At 42.3% G+C, this 21786-nt stretch overlaps 2 protein-coding genes across 8 annotated transcripts in view; one reads left to right on the top strand and one right to left on the bottom strand.

Moving 5' to 3' along the window:
- TMC5 (transmembrane channel like 5) overlaps window positions 1-13625 on the top strand; it is a 32319-nt gene extending 18694 nt beyond the window's left edge. For 4 of the 6 annotated variants that reach the window (XM_056336521.1, XM_056336523.1, XM_056336520.1 and 1 more), the window contains 15 exons: window positions 962-1113; window positions 1719-1863; window positions 2440-2595; window positions 3177-3343; window positions 3995-4073; window positions 4464-4561; window positions 6275-6370; window positions 6955-7030; window positions 7867-8000; window positions 9157-9330; window positions 10703-10781; window positions 11124-11216; window positions 12347-12445; window positions 12743-12788; window positions 13361-13625. In XM_056336521.1, coding sequence (XP_056192496.1) covers window positions 962-1113; window positions 1719-1863; window positions 2440-2595; window positions 3177-3343; window positions 3995-4073; window positions 4464-4561; window positions 6275-6370; window positions 6955-7030; window positions 7867-8000; window positions 9157-9330; window positions 10703-10781; window positions 11124-11216; window positions 12347-12445; window positions 12743-12788; window positions 13361-13476 — 1710 coding nt within the window. In that variant the 3' untranslated portion in view covers window positions 13477-13625. The remainder of the gene's footprint in view (window positions 1-961; window positions 1114-1718; window positions 1864-2439; window positions 2596-3176; window positions 3344-3994; window positions 4074-4463; window positions 4562-6274; window positions 6371-6954; window positions 7031-7866; window positions 8001-9156; window positions 9331-10702; window positions 10782-11123; window positions 11217-12346; window positions 12446-12742; window positions 12789-13360) is intronic. The other 2 variants (XM_056336525.1, XM_056336526.1) reach the window with 2 other exon arrangements.
- Window positions 13626-13921: 296 nt separating this feature from the next.
- GDE1 (glycerophosphodiester phosphodiesterase 1) lies at window positions 13922-21645 on the bottom strand. 2 transcript variants are annotated; one of them, XM_056336528.1, is made up of 6 exons: window positions 21262-21645; window positions 19445-19620; window positions 18038-18143; window positions 17181-17273; window positions 16340-16551; window positions 13922-15904 (listed from the first exon to the last, which is right to left on the bottom strand). In XM_056336528.1, the coding sequence occupies exons 1-6, from the start codon at window positions 21514-21516 to the stop codon at window positions 15757-15759; spliced, it is 990 nt and encodes a 329-aa protein (XP_056192503.1). In that variant the 5' UTR covers window positions 21517-21645; the 3' UTR covers window positions 13922-15756. The 2 variants fall into 2 exon arrangements, with proteins under 2 accessions (XP_056192503.1, XP_056192504.1); XM_056336529.1 differs by lacking the exon at window positions 21262-21645 and adding an exon at window positions 21030-21158.
- Window positions 21646-21786: the final 141 nt, after the last annotated feature.

Genomic DNA, 21786 nt, shown 5'->3' on the forward strand with positions numbered 1-21786 from the left:
GGTATTCCAGAGATAGCCACAGTAGTCTTCAGCAGAACATTTTTCCCATGTTAATTTTCCTCTGAAAATACAGTGCAGATTTCCATATGTGATCCTGTGAATTTTGCTCCTTTCCAAAGCTTTATTCTTCCAAGGAGCACACAGATCTTTCTGCGGCAACCCACTGAACTCAGTGTGGCCTGGAAACAGGAGGATCTTTTTGTTGTGTGGAGATCTTTATATTCAGGGAATAAAGTCCCAGGCTGTTTTTAAACAGGAAGATTTTAACTCTACTAGTATTCAGCAACGAAGTGATCTGAGAAGATGACTTACTCATTTTTTCACTTTTGTTTTCCGGCTTTGCTGTAAAAAAGTCTGTCAATTTTATTGTTGTTAAAGGATTTCTCTAGTTAATAAACAAAATTCTGCTCTTACTAATGCTTAGTTGAGATCTTTTTAAAGTGGAAAGGTGTCAGCCTTTTCTTTCTAAAATTGCTTTTAAAGTGCTGTGTTTTGTAGTGCTGTTTAACTTTGCAAAGTGCAGTCACCATTGCAGGGGTTCAGCTGTAATGTAGTAGCTAATGTTGAATGCCATATGCTTCCTTCCCGTTTCCTTCATAGTTGATACAATTTGTCAGTACAGAACTTTGTTCCTAAGAAAGAAGCAGTTAAGCGTTTCGTTCTTCAGGAATTTTCAGACAAGATCAAATTCTGCAAAGGTGTTGAATGCTCGTGACCATCCCACATGAATCTTACCAAGAATGAAAGTAATTTATATATCTCTAGAAGCTCTCAAAACTGAAAGATTTGAGCTGATAGAAGGAAAACAAAGAGCCTGATATTTAGAAATTTAATCACACCTGTGATTTCACAGTAGGGAATGGGACAGCTCTCACTTCTATTAATTTGACTTCAGATGATGATACTTTCCACCATATACAGGTGATATGCACGTCATTCAGAATATTTGCTATCTTTTCAGGGTTATTTTCAACAAACAGTACTGTACTACGGCTTTTATACCAATGCTACAATAAGTAAAATAGAGAACGGTCCACCTTACAACATGCAGCTGGCCTATATTTTCACTGTTGGAATATATTTTGTCATCTGTTTTCTTATCTTATTGTTCAGGTAAAATAACAATATATTCTTACTTCACTTATATTGAGGGGGGGAGGGGGAACAGAACAACAACATCAAAGACCCCCACCCTGTCAATAATTGGCAGTAATAATTACCCGAGTATGTTTCTGTAAGTCCTTATTACCCGGTTTAGAGTTTAAATAGAAGTTTCTGCTCAAAATACAGTCTTTAGAAATCAAACCTCTATTAGAAAAATGAAGAATAGCTGCAAAATAGTAGGGGACATGCAGAGAATCCCAGTTCAAACTGATGAATAACATGATCCCACTTATCTTCTGGTATTGATGTGACCTTCCAGATGTAAAGATTGGCAGCGACAAGTAGCAGAAGGAAATGTGAGAGTTGTTTCTTACAATTAAGTTTATTTTCCATGTTGTCTTATGTGATATGCTCTGACATATGGACTTGGCGGTCCTGGGTTAAAGGTTGGACTTGATGATCTCAAAGGTCTTTTCCAACCTAAATGGTTTTATGACATAGGTCCAGTAGCCTTGGGACATGATAGAAAAACTGACAAATCTCCCTTCTTGCCCTGCTGTATAACTTGATCTATTTCCCCATTATGCATCTCACAAATTTAATTTTCATTGCAGCATGGCAAAATCCTTCTGCAGGAACTTCATTAACCCTCAGACATACTCTGGAAATGCTAGCAAACTTCTCTGCACTTGGGACTTCAATATAACTAATGAAAAAGCCGTGAAGCTGAAACAAAAGAATCTCAGCACACAAATAAAGGTACAAAACACACCGGAGGTATGAAAAGGTATAAAGGTACAAAACTAGCATGTCTGAGTCACTCTGTCAGAGACTTATTTGTGTATGTACATACAGGTCTCTGGCAGAGTGACTCAAGGAGTTAGTTAGCTAGTCCTGTTCCTAGTAAACTCAAGGCTAACTGTCTGTTAAGTTTGATTTGGTTTGAACTCCTGGAGTTGGCTTAGCTACTTGTTTTTCTTTTCTCTTTAAGCTATACGTAAATATTTGTGTGCTTCTGTTCTACTGAATGAGTGAATCTCTGTGACTATTAAATCTTTGCCAAACAGAGCATTTATGCTGTGTTTCCTTCCTACTATTTAACCATTTTATAAACCAAAGGCAGGCTTGTAATATTATCTGTGAAATAAAGTGTTACTGTCAAGAGAAAAGACTTTGAGGATAGAACGCAAAGTTGTCCATTAAATGTTCCCAGGGTATTACTCTGCCCATCTTCTAGAGAATTAATCTTCCATTCAGTCTGTCAAGTAGTTACTTGAAACAAGTTTTGCTTTATGCTGACCAAGGAATTTATCATTAAGAATTGTTTCCTTGCAGGAAGGCCTCACTGAAGTAAACCAAGAAGTTCTATATTTTTCTGTAACAGAGAGAGTTGAGCGTATTGTTATTCATCTTGTTTCTTGGGTTGCTTCCCTGGGAACAGCAGTAGCTGCTTGTGCTGGTGTTTACTTCCTTTCCATTAATAACTTAAAGGTAAGGACAGATTTTGCAGTCTCTTTTTTTGAGATCTGTTTTTCCACATGGATATCTTACAATGAGTGCAAGCAGTGATCTGTTCACTACTAGGACTGTAGGAAAGCATACCTGTTGTTTCTGCTAACGCAAACACAAATTCTGCTGTACCTAAAAAGCTGGTTTGCAAAGGCTTGCACCACGGGGGGCTGTGGCAAGAGCATAGGACCTGAGGAGTCTGAGGAAGTCTCTCCCTCTCACCCCAGCAGCTGCTTGCCTGGGCTCAAGGGTACTGCAGGGATAGTGCAGCTGGTGACCTTGAAAGAAACAGCGAGAAGAAGCCTCAGCCAGGCCTGCCCCTCCTTTGCCTGGGAGCTGCATTTAAGCTGGGGCTCCCACCCCTGATCCTGTGTAATGTGGGGGAAGGGGAAGGGGGTCACTGTGCTGCTGGACATGGGCCCATAAAACATGATGGGAACATACAGGGGAGGTGTGCCAGGTGTCTTCCTTGTGGACGCAACCTGAGGCAGCATTTTGATTAAGGTTCTGAGTTAGGGTTGTTCGGTTGATTTTTTATTTTTTCTTCCCTGCCCCACCCCAAGCTGTTTGTGAAAGGGCATAAAAATGACCTAGAGGGCCAAGCTGCCATGTTGGTGCTACCTGTTGTTGCATCTCTCCTCAACGCATTCATCCCGTTCTTCTACTCGTGGCTTGGACACCTGGAGAGATTTCAGACTCCTGGATACCAGATATACATCGCTATTACCAGGTATTTATTGCTACCCCCTCTGTGCTTTTTGCCTGGAGTTGTCTGACTCTTTGACAATAACCTGTGTCTAGATGGTGTATCGGGCAGTAGGGAGTTATGGAGGAGAATTCACCTTCTCCAAAGGTTTCTGTACACTCTTCCCTCCATGTTTAATTTGTCTTCTGTGAGTCTTCTGGAGTGTTACATCTCTGCATGAGAATGGGGTATGGTTTCCCTCTCAATTAGGCACACTGTGCCTCTGGGATTGGTTTTGTTTGTAGCTTCCCTGCATGGCCCCAGGGGCCATTGGCCTCCCAGGGAAAGGAAGGGGAGAGAGGAGTGAGGGAGGTCTTACTTTGATACAGATGCCTGGCATTAACACCATGTAACCCCTGGTGCCCCTCAGACCTTCCTCCCCTGTAGAGCCTACCCACCCAACCCGCAGCCTGTGTAGCTGAGGCTTGTGCCAAGGTTGTCATGTCCAGCTCCCCTTCTGCCAGGACAATAGAATAATGCTGCACCCCAGCTCTGAGGAGAGTTCCTGTTAGTCTTGGCACTCTGCAGTGCTATTGTTGTTCTAAGAAGAGGTAATGAAGTGTAACCAACAGTCACCCTGCCATCATTCCCTTCAGTGAGTTTATCAGTGCAGTTACTGTTACTTTTTCTTTTTAGAAATATCATCCTGAAAATATCGATTGTTGGAATACTGTGCTACTACTGGCTTAACATTGTGGCTACATCGGAGTCACAGGTAAAGTCTCAAAAGTACAGATCTTTCACTGACAATGCCAGGTTAGGAACCACTTTGATAAGAACCTTGCTCCAGCAAAGTCAAGTCCATATAGTGTCTTGGAAAGCTGAATTTGCCACCCCAAAGTTGTGGTTTCTTTTTTTTTTTAAGTATTGCCATCTTTAAAGAAGTGAACTGTAGGAGAAAATTAATCACCCAACTTGGGTTTCAGCTGGTTTGCAGCATTGCTCAATGAGAGGTCAACTATAATTAGTCAGGCTGTTAGCAAATCCTTGATCTGTAGCCCACGTTTCTGATGCTCAGGCATTTGGGAGCAATGTTAGAATCACATGATTTTTGGTTTCTAGATACATATTCTTTTTTTTTTTTTTTTCCTTCTACTTCTTAAAGTGCTGGGAAACCTTGGTTGGCCAAGATATCTATCGTCTTGTTCTAGTTGACTTTGCATTTTGTTTGCTTGGCTCTTTCTTTGGAGAGTTTTTACGAAGGTGAGTGCTACTTTTTAAATCTTGTTTTTATTCACTAAGCAAAGACACCAAAGACATGGTCTTTTTTTCCAGTGTGGGAAAAGCAGTCCAACAGAAGCATGGCTGTGGCACCACTGAAGCTTCCTTGGTTTTCTTTACCAGGCTTGGTCTAGTCTCTGGGTACATGGCTTGTGTATATTGCAGCTCCTCCTTAGGAGGTCAGAGTGTCTACCACCCTGCTCTCCCAATGTGTCCTTTTTTCCTTTGGAGATGGAAGCACAGGCAGGGGGGGAGCCACATTGTACTCCTGTGGATCTCCTGAATAGGGTAACAAAAACCCAAGTGTCTCAAGCAGAACCTTTTCTGCACCTGCAGAGGCACGCTGCTGATTTTCCTTGGTATGTCCCCCTGTAACTTTTTTCCTCTTAGTTATGTCACTCTACAGAGTGCACACAAGCTTAAAATGTTATTTTAATCAGTATTATTAAGGATGTAGCGTAGACTCTGCAGCATGGTGAGAAAGTATTTTTAACTGAATATGAATACAGCTACACATGTAAGCCAAAAGTCCTTACTTTTGACATCCGCTGTGTGTACCTTCCTATTGCCAAATGTTATTTATGACTTACGGCAGTCGAGTATTTCAGTGCTTGCCAGCTCTACAGAGCATTTAGGGTTCCTGGCTATACTTGTGCAGGAGATCCATTGTTTGCTTTTTGCCCATGATGTGAATGAGATTGGCTTACAAGGCAGGACTTCATATTCAATTAACACAAAACAACATTGAGAAGCCCTTGGAGACTTTCCCTCCACAGCTCTTTCCAGTGCACTTTAACCCTCTTTCTGTTCTGGTTCTGTTCAGATAGGAAACCGCCTCCCAGCAGTCACTACTGAAACTGCAGTGTCAGCTGTGATGAATGTCCTCTGCTAAGTTGTGCAAAAGCACCAGACTTACAGCTGTGAAAGATTAGAAATACAGTTGCTCACATTTATTTGTATATATTCAGAGAACCCCCCTGAAATGCTGTTGATGATGCAGCTGAAAAGGTGGTACCAAGACCTGTATTCAAGGCGAGATGGGATATTTTATATATTCAAGACCAAAATCTTTATTGTTCTTACTACAAGAAGCAGAAACTGTATCTCCCCAGCTCAGGAAAAATGAGGTGATAAAAAGGAATTGTTTGGTCTCCTTAGCAATCCTCTGAGTACTTGGTTACCTGTGTATGTCTCAACTACTTGCAACCTCGGTTAGTTTGAAGTGGGATATACTCTAGGATATATTAAGAGTATCAATCTACAATATTCAGTATTTTGGTTGAGGCTGAAAATTCTCAGGACCCAGAAACTGAAAAGCTGTTACAGTTTTGTGCTGAGGGAGCTTGCCATTTCTACTGTTGAAGAATAAACACACTTTTTTGATATAGTTAAACATATTTATTTTTTTTTAGTTGCATTAAAAATATCTTGGGTCTTATTTCAATGCTGCTTTGTGTGCTATGGGAATCTGCTTGTGCCAAATTCTCAAATTCTGTTTCAGTTCTGATGTGCTGTCTATTCAACAAGCTGTGGCTGCTTTGCATGACGTGTGGTTAATGCAGGCCCTAAATAATTTGTCATTGATGCTTGTACTCAGGAGGTCATTTGTAAAGATTTATACAAAGGCTTTTATCACTTAAGAAATTCTAATGTGCTGTGGTTTGGTTTTGGTTGGGATTTTTTCCCCCTCCCCAGAATTATTGGAACGACGGTCTGTGTGAGCCTGGGGCTGCCAGAATTTGATATTGGACGAAATGTTTTAGATTTGATCTATGCACAGACTTTGACCTGGTAAGTGTTAAATTTACAGCCAAAACTTCGTTTGCAATTTGAAGAACCATGGGACATTCTTATTCTGACACTTCTGAGTGTTTCCTATCATGGGAAAAAGAACAGGATAAACGCCTGGGAGAGATGACACATTAAGTACTTTTGTAAGGATTGTGACTTGCCAGTTCTCTTTGTAATTATGCAGTTAATAACAATAACTTTAGTCAATAGTTTACCCTGTGGCTACCTGGTCTGGGAGAAACCTGTAAAAGGAACATCCCAGGGTTTTGTTTACTTCCCCACGGGAATGGTGTTCCTGTTGAAATAGTCTCAATATTAAACCCTGGAAAAGATACCTTATTTCTAAGAATGAGTTACTGCAATTCTAAGAGAGTTTTGCAGATGTGTACATGTATGTTTGAAGTTGCACGTTTTTAAAGGCTGACTTACTATTACAGGGTCAGTGTTAATATAATTACATTTCCAAATAACCAAATACTAACTGTATACGAAGTTAGTGTGATATTTTTGGCTTTCAGTGCACTGAGAGCTGTGAGTGAATAGTGAAGCTGTAACTTACAACTCTTACAAATCCTTTCTTGTAGGATCGGTATCCTCTTCTCACCTCTGCTGCCTGGTATTCAGATGATATCATTTTCTATAGTATTTTATGTGAAAAAGGTAACAAACTTTATATGTAATCACCATAAACTAACACCGTTTGAAATCTGGGCAGAATTTTTTGTGTTAAAGTGCAGTTTTGTCTGGAGGCTTGTGGAGTTTTGCATTTAGGGGAGCAGTTTTGTTGATTGCGTTCTGGGCTGTGGAGTTTGCTTTAAAGGAACACAATTTAGATGCACACCCTTGAATTGCAAACCTGTGAAACTTGAGGGCTGGGTGTGTGTGTAGGAGTTATAGAGGGATTAAGAGGACAGATAGAGAGGGGAGAGAATAAACGAGTAAAATTAAAGGCTGGGGAATTAAAGGTGTACAAGTGCATATGTCAGCATAGTCACTCAGCTTGTGGCTGTGACTTCGGCTTCCCACGCATCCCCCAGCAACACCCCTGCCCAAGTTATCTGAGTGTAAGCAGGGTGATTCAGCTGAAGATCATGGTGGAAATTTCTTTTCAAAATTCTTTGTCTCAGTAGTATGACTGGTTGGTGGGTCATAGAACAGTTTGTAGTGTATAATGTAGAAGAACAAAGCTATAGCTAGGAAAATTGATTCAGACTTCCCTGAACTCTGGGTTTGGGTGTGCTACAAAAGGAAACTACAATAAAGTCCTGAAGAACCTTTCAGAACCTCATTTTGCCTCTTACTATTTAAAGATTCTTGGAGTTTTCCAAAACTACAGTGTATCTATCAAATTAATATAAAAGAATTTCTTGGAAACTTTTGATAGATGCTATTCCAGCACTTGCCACCAGCAATTTCAGTGAGATTGACTTAAACCAAGTTGAAGTGGCACCGGTAACACCATTCCAAGAGTCCGTTTACCTTTCATCTCTGTAAAGGTCAGTCTGATGATGAATTGCCAACCCCCTCGCAAAGTCTGGAGAACTGCTCAAATGACAACATCCTTCATGTTCCTACTGTTTTTCCCTTCCTTCCTTGGAGTCCTGTCTGTCATTGGAGTCACTGTCTGGAGGTATGGAGGATCACTGGCATTCAAGCTTACTATGTTATGCTGTGTGACCTGGTACCAGGCAGAGGAATCTGCATTTTTCTGTAGAAAAAGCTGTATTAATTTCTAATGGAAGGTTTCAGATGTTAATGAGATGTGCTGTGTTCTGAAAGCAAGATATGCTCAGGGAGGTTGCAAGAATGTGGTTAATGCAGTAACTTGTCCTAAGTGGGAAGAGAAACAGAGTTGCTTTCAAATTTTAGGTTCCTATTTAAATCTCACAGCAAATTTTACTTTTCCTTCTTAAAAGTCTGTGACCTAGTCCTAGTTCCTGGACTTATTTGTTATAGGGCACGCTGGATCTGCAGTGGAGAAACACCTGGAAAAACTCAGTTGAGGTCACTTCTGGATTATTTACGAATTTCAAAGGCTCTTTTTGCAGGGAGTGCTAACCTCTGCAATAATGCGTCTCTGTTGTTACCAGTATTTTAAAGCTGCTTTGTTTATGTGTGTCTTAAGTCTGGTCCCAGTAAGGAGGGCAGCATAGATACCCCTTTTCTTTTTCTTGGCAATTCTCAGCCACATGATTTCAGTATTTAATGAGGCAGGTGGCTACATGTGAAACCAGGTGGATGAAAATGTCAGAGCAAACATTTCCAGGTGGCAAGTGGGAATTTCAGACTGGGGTGGTTCAGATTCAAAGCGAACACCACTTCCCTATTTCAGTCTACCTGAAAAAGTTGATTCTTGCCTTACTTCAGCACATTGTGTTGTTACTGAAATCTGTAGTCACTCGCATCCTTAAAGGCAAGGTGAAATGATGGTTCCATTAAGCACCTGTGGTGAAACTTTGAAAATTCAGATTTTTCAATTTGCTGTAGCTTGCACTACAGTGATTGACTTGTTACGTTTAGGTCAAGATGGTGTTCACAGGGCTTGGTACAGCTCCGTTGCAGCGGGGCCTCTTGCCTCTCACTGTGCAGTCTGGGGTGGGCATTTTAATGGCCGGAGAGTGACCCAAGTTAAAAATCAAACGTAGATCATGGATGTTTCCTAAGAGTCCAAAGAGAGCAGAGGGCGATAGCAAACTAACAAGCATCTTGATGTACAAAATCACAATGTCAAGTAAATGACTGGCTAATATATGAAGCTTTAAGTAGCTATTTTCTCACTATTTCAGATTAAAACCTTCAGAAGGATGTGGTCCTTTCCGAGGTTTGTCTTCTATGTATGCTGCAGTCTCTGAGTGGATAAAAATACTGGAAAATTACACTGCCTCCAAATGGGTAGTGTGGATCTACCATAACTTAATTACAAGTGAACTTTTCTTCTTCATCCTCTCTGTTATTATTCTGTAAGTACCTGCTAATGAAAAGCTCTGGAAAAGGACCTGAAGTGAAAAAAACTGGCTGTGGCACAGCAGTTTAAAAAAAAATAATAATTGCAAAGTGCATTTTAAAGCATCAGAAATGGTTAATATATTAGAAATCTGTGTATTTGAAGTACATAAAGAATTTATAAAACCTATTCCTTTTATGTTAGGATGCTAAAGCTCTTTACAACCAGCTTCATGCTAACCCTAAGATACACTGCTTTTAATTGAATATTTCTAGTTTACTGCTGCCCAAGCTCCAGATCTTATTACCACTGGCACTCTTAGCTTTGGGAACGTCAGCACAAGGGAACATGATGTGTACAGTTGGCAGGATAGATTGCCTTTTTTTTTTTTTTTCTTTGGGCGGTTTTTTTTTTCCTCTCCTTTGTCGGTGGGTTTTTTTTTCCCTTTTGTGTTTTTCTTTCCCAGAGGAGAACAAATCAATAGAGAAAGAGCAAGCTTTCACAAGCACAGGCAATACAGGCCAGATGTATACTAGGGACCCTGAGTGATATAAAAAGCAGATGTTTGGGAGGTGGTTGCTTTCTCTTTTCTGACCATTTCTCATCAGTGGAGTCATTAGTGGAGATGATACCATGTAAAGAATAGCTGAACTACCGCAGGGGCACTGCGGTGGAAGAGCATGGTAGTGTACGAGCAGCATGTTAAATTGAGCAGATCATATGGGGAGCTGCTAATACGTAGGTTGCAGCCTGCTTCCAGCTAATCTCAGATAAATTTGCATACCGCCCCACTGGCTGAAGTAAATTATTTTGGCAAAACCAGCCTGCGCATGTTAGGCAACAAGCCCACTGGTAGGGTTTGATGTTGTAGCTGTGTGCTTGATGTTTCTGGCATGCGTCGTGCACACCTAAGAGTCCAAACCTGTTCTCATAAAACAGGATCCCATCCATTCTAGTGGGAGCAGGGTTGGCCTGGAAGCAGTAACTGTTCTGCGTTGTGATTTAAGGTCCAGGCGTGTGTCTAAGCAAATGACGCAAAGTTGGGTAAGAGCATGAGGTTCCTGTTTGTTATCAGGAACGCACCTTGTATTGTTGACTGACTTGACTTGGACCTCTCGCCTTGAATACAAGTCCATAAATCTTTGGGTCTTTTCCAAGAGAATGTTTTGAGTAATTTCATGGGTTTGCCATTCCATGTGTAATTGTATGTATACTTTTTTTTAATATGTGTGTGTATATATGTATATGCATGTATAGATATGTGTACATATAGATTTAATGGATGAAATAAACAAGATAACTTTCTGTTTACACAGTGACTAGGAAGAATACTCATGGGTACGAGTGCTCTTATGTTGGACTTTGTGTTGTGTTTTTTTTTTTTTTAGAATTATTACTTATCTTTACTGGCAAATAATAGAAGGAAGAAAGACCATGACCAAACTCTTACGTAAACAAATTATTAATGTAAGTTTGACTTTCAGCTTTATTTTATTTTTTTAATTTGGCTTCCTTGTTGATTGTCTCATCCTGCTATTGTAGAGCTGTAATCTGCTTTTTCTGTGACAATACAAGAGAGGGTGGGAGCCTTCCCCCATGGGAATTGCAGGGAAACTTAACTCACAAATCGAGTTGTTGCCAAATAATTTTATCTTCAAGCTGTGCTGCTGCAGCTCCTTCTCTAGACAGATTATTTCAGAATAAAAGGAATTTTAATGATTATTCTGGTTAATGGTTACTTATAGGCCTTGAGCTTCTCAAGAATGTTTAGTCTATTCCAGCTAATGATCAAATATGTCTTGACCTTAGGAAGGGAAAGACAAAATATTTTTACTTGAAGTACTACGGGTGCTGCAAAGGCCAAATCAAATCACATCTGTGGCAAGAGGACAAGGCCAGCAGGTCAGTTTGGTAGTTCCAGATGTTGCTGTTTCAATTATGTGCTTGGTACCATTTCGTGGGGTTCTTCCAGCCTTGCAAATAGGCTGCCATTTTGGGATATGTCTGCATTTAAAGCTTCACATAAATTGATTGACTGCTAGTTAACTCCAGATAGAAAAAGGATACCATGGAAGTTCCCTATTTGTTCCAAACTGGAATTGAGCCTGGGAAAGATACAGAGAAGTCTGTACCCTCACTAGACATCATTTATGATTATGAAACTGCAAAAAAAATTCCTAATCTAGATGTGCAGTGATGGTTGCTAAAGGGTTTGGCCACACTTGAACCTTGCCTGGACTAAGGAGGAGACTGCCTTCCTCCCCTGACTCTGGATTTCCTTTGGGGTTTATGGTTTGTGCCCCCCCCCCCCCCCCCCCCCCATCTTTTCAGCTGAGCTAAAACGGGGTGCTTCGACCCAACCCCATTTTAAATCCCATACCGCTTCAATACAGACAGCTAACGTCTTAGACTTGAATTTGTTTTGTCAGTTAGTCCTGCCTGCTGAGACACCAAATTAGTGTTCAAATGTGTGCATATAGGCACTGTACTGTGTTTTTGTTTAGGTTGAGTGAAAACTCTTTGACCAACATACTGGTGAAGAAAAAGGTTTGTTAGGCTCTCCTCCCTTCTCCCCCAAAAAAGCAAACCCCCCTGTATGAATGGCCATCATTAATGTGGTAATACAAATTTAAAAAAGCAAATATTGGTATGGATATATTGAATTTATACTCATATTGATAAATACAAATACATATGTGATAATATAAGTAAATATTGACTGTGAAAAGGGGAGCTTAAAGTGACTGGGCATTTTCTGTGTGCTGCGGGGTTTTAAACACTAGAGAACTGGCCATCTTCAGGGTCACAGGTGGGACTCCTGAGGGAAAGGTTTGATAGCCCACAAAATGTGGCTACACTCGTAGTTGTTAAGTCTACATTTCAAAAGAGATGCCGGAATCATCTCATTGTGGAGCTAGTAGAGAAGTTGCCTCCCTCAGGGAGGGGCGATAGCCTTGGGTGTGAGTAGCAATGATCATGTCATGACTGGAAGCCAGGACTCAGAACTGCTAACGGCACAAACTGTCTTTCAGAGCAGCTCTTCGTTCCAGCTGCACAGGCAGCCTGGCCAGCTGGTGCCAGGCTACCCCACGAGGGCACCTGAACGACATGAAAATGCACCCTATGGCGAGGTGAGGTGGTCGAAAGAAGGAACTCTTTGCTAGGTTTCTCCATATAGAACCTGGGGCATGATACAGACAGTGTGCATATGTTGAACAAAGAGGTCATCCCAAGTGTATAGAAATAATCTTAAAGATTAATTTGAGCAGGTACAAAGATGTAATCAGAGTAGCTGTTGGAGTACTCATGCTCACAAACCTGCCTAAGGGCTGGAGGTTTTGTTACGGGTAACTGCCATCTCTTTAAATACAAGGTAACAGGCACCAGGGAAACACCGGTCTAAATCTGCTTGTGAATTTTGTTTTCAGTATCCCCGTGCTGCTGGGATCTTGAGGGGGACTGGCTTCCCGCTAGGTAAGCAACAGATGCTGAACACAGAAAGCAGCTCTGAGAAGCTCAGCTCAGCAAAAATGTTTGGCGTAGGACAGAGACAGTATGTAAGAGCTTGGTGTAAGAGGCACAGAATTTTAGCATCGTGTATAAAGACGAAACAAAAAGGCTGGGTTTCTGGGATAAACATTTTCTGTAGGATGTGCATATTGGTAGCTTGTGCTGTTGGTGGCGGTTCTGAAGGCTGATCGCAAGCTCCTGTGTACCAGTGAGTTGAGTTTCTTTGGGCAATGAGCACTTTGTCTTACGGGAGCAGCAGGCACAGGCAAGAATATTACATCACATTAGAGGGATTTTTAACATCTTAGCGTAGAGCTAAGAGGTTATTGATGATGTAGAGTGGCTAGGACATGGTGTGTCTGGAGTAAGAAAAGCTATGGAAACGGTGTGGTAGCTTGAACTATTCCTGGTTTACACAAACATGTAACTTTTCCAAATAGTTGACAAGTGGGACACTTAAGTAGCACAGGGCTTCTTACTGGGGGCAGCTGTACCAACATCAGCACCGTTAACGCCACTTCCTTTGTGGAAAACAGATGCAGAGCCATCCCAGCCCAGCAGCAGGTCAGGCATGTCTGAGGCCGTGGCACTCGCTCTGCGTGCTAGAGAAGCAGCTCAGCGGGAAGACGAAGATGGTGACAAAGATTTCTGACCGTGAGTGGGCAGAACCAATAATAAAGGTTAAGTCACGGACTGACGTTCTGCAGAAAGCAGTACTCGCTTGCACTGATAACTGCTAGAGCCATTCAAACACCTTTTGTACCCCTAAATGGAAGGAAAAATAGAACAGATGGCACAGTGCATCTCGACTGTAGTTTATTACTGTGGTAGGGAATATCCTGCGTGTTTGGTTAGGTTCTGAAGTGGTGATATTCTGGCATTAGTCAGCCTTCCTGCAGGACTGGCCCTTGCCTCCGTGCAGTCAAGGTCCCTCCACAGCTGGTCACTTGGCCTCTGCTAAATGTAAGGAAACTTGTGCCTAATTGTAAATAAAAGCTTTGGTCTAAAAATATTTTCATACCAGTTATATTGTTCAAGCTGCTTTTATCTGATCTAAACCAAAAGCAAAGTATTAGTCAAATAAAAATGGAAGGAAATCAAATGTAGTTGTTTTTAATGAGAGATGTTGTAATAGCTGCAAAGTAACTTGTGTGAAATACAGGAAGCTTCTATTCCATTTTCACTTTTCTAAGCCATTTTTAGTTTATTACAGTCACTCAAAAGCAGCTTTGGTGTTAGAAGTTATCAAACTTTTTTTGAGTGATTAGTTAACAATACTCATCTGTGTAAAACTACTGCTTGTAACAAAAAGTTTACACATTTTTTCTAATGAAGGATAGACTGGAAGCAATACCATTGAGATTTTTATCATACATGACTTTAAGACATTTGATGCAGTTTCTTTTTATTCAGAGCCATAACTTTGCCACAATAACTTACTTACTTTTTTTTAGCCCATTTTCTACTAACACCTGGTTTATTCCTCCCTTGTTGCTTTAGACATAAAAATGCCTCAGGAAAGAAACAGATCTTTTCCTCGTGCTCGTAATTTCAGTTAAAGACAACCCAAAATCAGCCACCAAAGGGACAGAAAAAAGGACAAACTTTACACACGATGCGAGACCACAGATTCAATTTTATTATGTTTTTCTGGGTGTATCCCTGTAGAGTCTGGCTGTGAATATTGACTGTGGGCTCAGCAACAAACACGGACTCCTGAGAGCACAGGTCATTGCCTCCTCCAGCGCTGCTCAGGGAGCAGCTGCAGAGCACAGCAGGAAAGGTGACATACATGTGCTGTGCAGTGGGCACCAGGAGGCTGAGGTTTGTCGGTTCTGCAGCAGAGGGCAGATGAGTGACATGAACGGGAGAGCCTCTTGTCATTCATCCTGACAGGAAAATCTCCCTCCTTACTCTTGTTTCTTTGTGCTTACATTTAGCTTGGGGCACACGCAAAAAACCCAGAACCCCTTGGAGAAAGTTTTATACCAACCTGCTGCTGCACAGCTGGTCAAGAACACCCTACTGTGAGCTATCATCTGATTCTTGAATGCAACTGCAGGCCCTCTTGATTTCAAGTTCAATCTGGATTAGTTTTCCACGTATCCTTGTGAGTGCCCTTCAGTTATGCAAACAATAAACAAAGTAAAAAGCCATTTCACCTCTATTTGTTCTACCACTGCCAGCACTCAATATACAACTTGCTTTTAAAAATAAATACATTCATGTGCTGTGTCATTAGAAGAAATAATCTTCTATCCTCCCTCGGTTCTTTTAATAAGTCTGGAAGATAAGAAGATACTCAAGTTTTATTCATTAATTCCCATAGCCTTCACGCTGAACATGGAAAGCTGGCTCTTCTCCTTGTCAAGGTGCAGCAGAGCCGTCTTTCCATGCACTAGGAGGGAAATTTACTCACCCTGTATTTTGGCACCATTATTTTCAGGTTCCATTTTAAGAACGTAATGTAGAAGTTTTTAAGGTGCCATAAGTCAACCTTAAATTATTACACAGTTGTAGAACAGACTGCTTAAACTACTAAAATTAAGGTACGATTTTAAGTTTTGCCACCAAAAATTGTTGATACGACTTCATAATCAAGATTCAAACAAAGCAAAGGAATAGTCTGAGAATTACAAAGCAGCCATGGGGTATTGCCCCATGAGCTTGTCACATCTGCTCCTTTTATGTTACGGTGCCATTTACTCACCCTGCGAATGGCTGCACCTCAGCTTTGTCCAGTGTTGCAGCTGAGGGGTTTTCAGCATTTGAAATCCGACCATACAGAAGTAAACTACTGCTCTTCCTTTTCCCAGAACTATTGTCAGCAGCCCTGTCCACACTACTGGATACCCTCTCGATGGTGAATTCAGCCCTGCCCAAGTGAGATCGCTTGTTTAGCGAGTTGGGGGGTGTCTACAAAGCTCAAGGTTTAGTAATGGGGATCGCAGTCTTCCACCAAGCTGTCGGTGATATAGCTGGATTCAAGGATGCTTTCATAGTAGCTTTTTTCTGCAAATGTGTTCACTGTCCAGGCAACCACTTGAATTCCTTTGGAAGACCAGTGCCTCACGTAGTCCCTGCAGGGAACCAAGACACTGTGAGAGGAAGCCTGACCCTGCCCTATTTAAGGCAGACAGTGCTGAAGCTACAACTGAGTTTTAGTCTTACATTGCTATCACATAGAGAATGACAGTGCATAATCTTTTGCAACGTCATCTTTTTGTGTTTTCTTACTGTAAACTGGCAAAAGCAAGTTTTCTTTCACTTTGCAATTAAACTTAGGATTTAACATAAGATAAAAATACAGATAAAAAGAGGCTTAAAACAATAAATAGCATAGGGTGAAAAGCCTATCTAAACAGCCTACACAAGATTAAATGGAACATACTAATGCATACCAAGCTAATTCCACCGTTATATACTAATAGAATGGTGTGTGTATATATATATAAGGCATATATATATAATAGAATATAATACGTCCTGATGTATTAGCAAGCTTTGACACTTACTGAGAAACAAAATTCTTCTGTATGAGGAAAGCTGAAACCCCACACAGTCGCCACAAGAAACTGTGTAGGCTCCAATCCAGAACGACATCCATCATCATATACAAGTAATGTTTCCAGGAGGAATTGAAACGGGGTGTCCCATCTCCAAAATGGCTCATCTGCCAAGGCCTGTGTGTTAGTGCTGTTACAACATTTCTGTCAGCTTGTCTCATCTGGAAGATCAGCAAGGAATAAAAAATTAAAAATTACTACATCATACAAAGGCCAAGCTGCATTAAGTATGAACTGGAAGAGGTTAGATGCAAAGTGCTAGCTTGCATTTGCAGCTCTGCCAGAATCCTTCTCCCCTTCCCCTCCAGATCCTTTTGTAACTCAAGCAGTAACTGTAAAGTTTTATGCTATTTTACAGGTTTTTCCTTAAAACATAAAAAAGCAGCTCCTCTGCTCAAAAAAATCGCATAAGAGGCAATGGAATAAAATACACAGTAAATGGACTTGGCAATGAGAATTAGGAAACAAATTTAACAAAAGCCTGTATTTACATCAAAATAGGAGGTTTATTTAACAGGTACCTTGCACACATGCCTGGCTGTATGCCAACTGTAAGAGCAACACACTTTTTCTAGGTAGCTTTCACAACAGAGGGAATTCCTGAGGATTCCCATGTGCATCTAATGAGCACCAGTGCTGTAATAAGATTATGCATTGTGCTACATTTGTTTTTAAAAGTCTTGGCAATTGTAACAACCCAAAAGTACTTTGGAACTGGGAGTTTTCTCTCCTACTGGAATTCCCAGACAGAAATAAAAAAAATCCTGAAGAAACTTTTAGGAAATCCCACCTTATAAACAACATCTGGCATGAAAGAGCAGACTATGCTGCTGTTATACAAACGTGGAAATTCCAGGTAGAGTTGTTTCAGGGCGTCAACGGCCTGCCAAGTAGAGATAGACACAAATGTTACATTTATACATACATTCTTATTTACTTTACACATTTTAGAATAATCCCCTTTAAAAATACTTCCCTGTTTTGGGTAGCAAGGTTGAAATGGAAAAGGAGGAGAAGAAAAACAGCATCTTGTTTACACCATTAACACAGAAATGACATTTTGTTTTTTGCAGCAGAGGTCCTTTTCATGATTCTGTTTACAGCAACAAGTGGCATTCTCAATGTTTGAAATACCCTTAAATACACTGTGGATAAAATTCTGAAGTACTACCTAGGGTTTAGTTCAAGGGGAAAAAATAAATTTCCATATTTTGCTACACTAAAGAAAAAAATATTCTAATTTGCATAAAATGTTAATGATTACTCATCTCTATCTGCTTTCAGTAATGCCAATTATAGACCAGTGGGATCCCTAGTTGGAAGCTGAAGATAAGATACTAGCTCCCCTCAGCACAGGCAGGGAATTCATTTTTGTTGTTTCCTGGTTCTTCCACACACAAGCCACAAGCTTCCTGCTTCTTCACACAAGCCTCATGCTAATTCTAAATTGCAGCTTCCCAGGACAATGAAATGGTATGAGAGTCTTTGCTTTGGCAGCCCAGCTTTGGCTGACACAAACAGCAGACCCAGTCCCACCTATAGAAGAGAAGGGACTGTACCACACATACCAGTTTGAGACCAACAGAAAAACAGGTTAGAAACCCAAAGAAAGGGGGAAGGAAGGTGCCTTAGTACAGCAATTGGTACCTGATTTGCATGGCCTTTGACATCAAAGTAGATAATGAGATTGTGATGCATAGACTCCACAACAGCTTCTCTCAGAGTTGGCACCTTTTCACCTTGGAATTTGCTCCTGTAGAAACAGAGAACTCCTCACTGGAAAGCAATCAAAACACAAATGTGCATACACACGGGCACACATATCCCCAGCTACACAGAGCTGTTCCATAGGGATTTGTAAACATAGTTCACTGATACACTAGTATTAGAGGTGGGATCAAGCACCACTAGCAATGGCAGCAGTGGCTCTCTCACCCAGTAAAAGGCTGCACAGGTAGAGGGGTATGCACGCTTCTCTCTTTCCCCCAGAATCCCACTAGACAATTATATCCTTCCAAATCCAAGGTCCAATCTGACGCTCACTGACTCCGTGTCCCACACTGAAACACTAACCTCAGTTCATCTCCTTCCTCAACTACCACAAACAAGCATTCGGTCCCACCTGCTGCCCACCTGCCCACCCACTTCATCCTGTCTGACTGTGCTCCCTAGCCCTGAGCCAGAAATGCAGATCCTGGCAGAAGAAAAAAGATAAGCTGAGGATGCAGGAGAAGCAGCTTCACACTTCAATAAATTCTTCCTGATAAAGTGACAGCAAACAACAGCTGATCAGGAGTAACTGCCTACGTGGAAGTTCTCGCTGTGTGGTTCAGACGATCACCTTTCCAGTAACAGATGGGGAAGACGCTACTTGTACTACAGACTCACGGGTTGTACATTTACAAGTCTGGAAAACCCTAACGCAGTGTCTCAGGAGCACATGCTACAAGTTCTTCCTCTAAAATGGATTCACTTATGATAGATACTGTAGAAGTTTCATTGTTATCAAAATTTTAGTAATGTATAAAAATATTTTCTCCTGTATACCACTGGAAAGGACCTAATCTGCCACTGGGGTCATCACTCCTACCTAAGACTACCCAGGAAATCAGTCTAGCTCCTTTTCAAAGGTATAATCCTGATGTTTAGAACCCCCAAGACCAAATCAGTCAAGAAATACATGTGAATAAAATCAATTTTTGAAGTAATTACTCAAGCCAATTTTGACATACTATCAAAGTCCCAATATTTTTTGTGTCCTGCAGTCAGTTTAGGCAAAGCTTATATAGAGATGAACCTGTTTCACATTAGATGCCCGGGAATTTTGTCCTTGAAAGCCAATTATCTTGACTCTGCTTCAGTGTTCCCATTGCAACGATGGGTAAGAAGATACAGCCTCAGACACTTCTAAATTAAAATGAGAAGTAACATATGGGACTAAGTTTTAAATTTACAAAAATTTCCTTCAGTGATAGAGCAAATTAATAATTTTCTTCAAGAATGTTTTTTTCCACTGTTGAAACAGTAGTTTCAGAATAGCAATAGTTAATTTACCGTAGCCTATGTTTTGCAGATGGATTAAGCTTCCTAATTTCATCAAAAGTCATGTCACACAATCTTCCAGACCCATCAGTTGTCCTTTCTACTGTTTCATCATGCATTAGAATGGGAACACCATCTGCAGTAAATTCAAGATCCAGCTCAACACCCGTTGCTCCATTCTCAGCTGCCTTAAAAAAAAAAAAAAAAAAAAAAGTCACATACACAACAGAAGAGACAGCTTTATAATTTTAATATAGGTACAGCTTAATTAGTTTGTATTCTGGTAAAAAATAGTAAGATATTAATGTTGTTTCCAGTAAGCTTGATCTGCATAACAGAATAGGTTTTATCCAAGTTGTGAGAAGCATTCGTAGATCAATTGAAAGCATATAATCTATTTCCACAGGTGGGGACTGTTTCAGGATGAAAATGCAGAAGAGGATCCCACTCTCTCTCCTTCTGCTCTAGTAACTCCAGAGTCCTTAAGTTATTTTACTTTCTAAGAGAAGGGAAGCAAATGCCTACAGTTTAGATAATTTATAGATTAACACTTAGAAGCCAGAATCAGACGAGAACATCAGAGCATAAAGTCTTTGCTTGCACAAGGAAAAGCCATCATCCCATTTTTTATGGCACACAGGTGCAGTATTTCCTTTAAGAGTAGTGTGCAGCACAGCTGATCCACCATAAGCAGTAGGTGCAACACTTCCCAGAAGCACCACTTACCATGCTTGTGCTAAATACTATATGTAGGCAAATCCCTGCTCCTATCTGAGGAATCCCCATATCAGAGAGCAATAAGAAGCTGGGTTGCCTTAGAACGTTTCATACATCCTGCTCCTGCCCTAGCTCTTTCCCAGTAACTCCTCAGAAAAGCAACTGAGTGAACCGCAAGCAAATGAATTGTTCTGAAGGCCAAGTGCCCTTCTGTGAAAAGGGCTAACGCACCTGAAAGACAAATGCCAGGTATGCACTAGAGGTTACTCTTGAGGTATCAGCCAAGTAAAGGTCTCTATTGCGTAGCTTCAGAATTTATCAGAACAAACCTCGACCAAAGATAAGAAACCAACAAAGCAGCAAGATCCTACCATCACAAATACACTACATTTTAAATGCTGCTAATCACCATTTCAAATGATTCTCAGAAACAGATTCTGAACCCTGGCTGCACCAGATGCTCCATAGATGAGGCAGCAGTTTCATGGCAGGGCTGCACCCAGTGAAGATCTCCCTATTCCAGATTTTCCCCGTAACTGTGGATTTGCATTACAGATCTTCAAGGCTTAAAAGGCAAACCCCCCCTATTACTAGGTTGCTGACCACTCTATATTGTGTTGCAACATACATCAGCAAAATACAGTGCTTCGTTATTGCTACAGTGCTAAAATATCCATCGGCAGGGAGGGTAAAACACAGCTTCCACAAGGCTCAGATCTGATCAAACTGTCCCGAATCTGCTTGGGGATGAAGGGCTGAAGCCACACAGCCTCCTGCGGCCAGTCGGGAGCCGCTGAAGAGACTCAGGGTGACGGAGGCCTGGTACCTGCTGAAAAGGCAGATTATCAAACACAACCCACAGGCTTGTTTTACCGCCCACCGATTTCAGTCTCTCAGCCGCCAGAGGTCCGGGGGGGGCAGGCTCCCGGGGCTCGCCCGCTCCCCGCGGAGCGCCTGCCAGCTTTACTTCACAGCGCCAACCTCGCCCCTGGCCCGGCACGTCCCTCCGCGGCCGGGCGCGGCCGACGCGCTCCCAGCGCCCCCCAGAGGGCCGGGCCGGCCCGGGCCGGGGGAGGAGGGCCTCGCTCGGGGAGGGGCCCCGCCGTGCTGACCTGTCGGATGGCCGCCAGCGTGTTCTCGGGCGCGTCGTGCGCGCCGCCGCGGTGGGCGATGCGCGCGGCGGTGCCGCGGGGCCGCAGGACGCGCTGGGCGCTCTGAGGCGCGGCGGGCTCCAGGCTGAAGAGGTGAAGCACCAGGTAGAGGCCGGCCGTCAGCAGGCAGGCCAGCGCCGGGCTGCGGCTCAGCGCCAGCGCCGCTCCCAGCAGCGCCGTGAGGGAGCTCAGCAGGCCCTCCCCGTGGCACAACATGGCGGCGATGGCGGCGGCGCCCACCGGGCCGCACTGAACGGGACCGGACCCGCGGCCGCCACCTCTCCTCAGGGCAAGGACGACGGCACCGCCGCCTCGCCCAGCACCAACCAATCGGCGCTCGGCCGCCACCCGCCGGCAACCAATCGGCGCCCGCCGCTCGCCCGCCTTCGGCTAACCGGCGCGTGGCAGCTGCCCCGCCCGCCGGCCGGCGCTGAGGGGTGGGTGGAGGCGGCGGAGCGCGGCCGGGGCCCAAACCGCCTGGGGTGC

This window comes from Falco biarmicus, chromosome 4 (genome assembly GCF_023638135.1).
Source record: "Falco biarmicus isolate bFalBia1 chromosome 4, bFalBia1.pri, whole genome shotgun sequence".
Taxonomy (NCBI): Eukaryota; Metazoa; Chordata; class Aves; order Falconiformes; family Falconidae; genus Falco; species Falco biarmicus.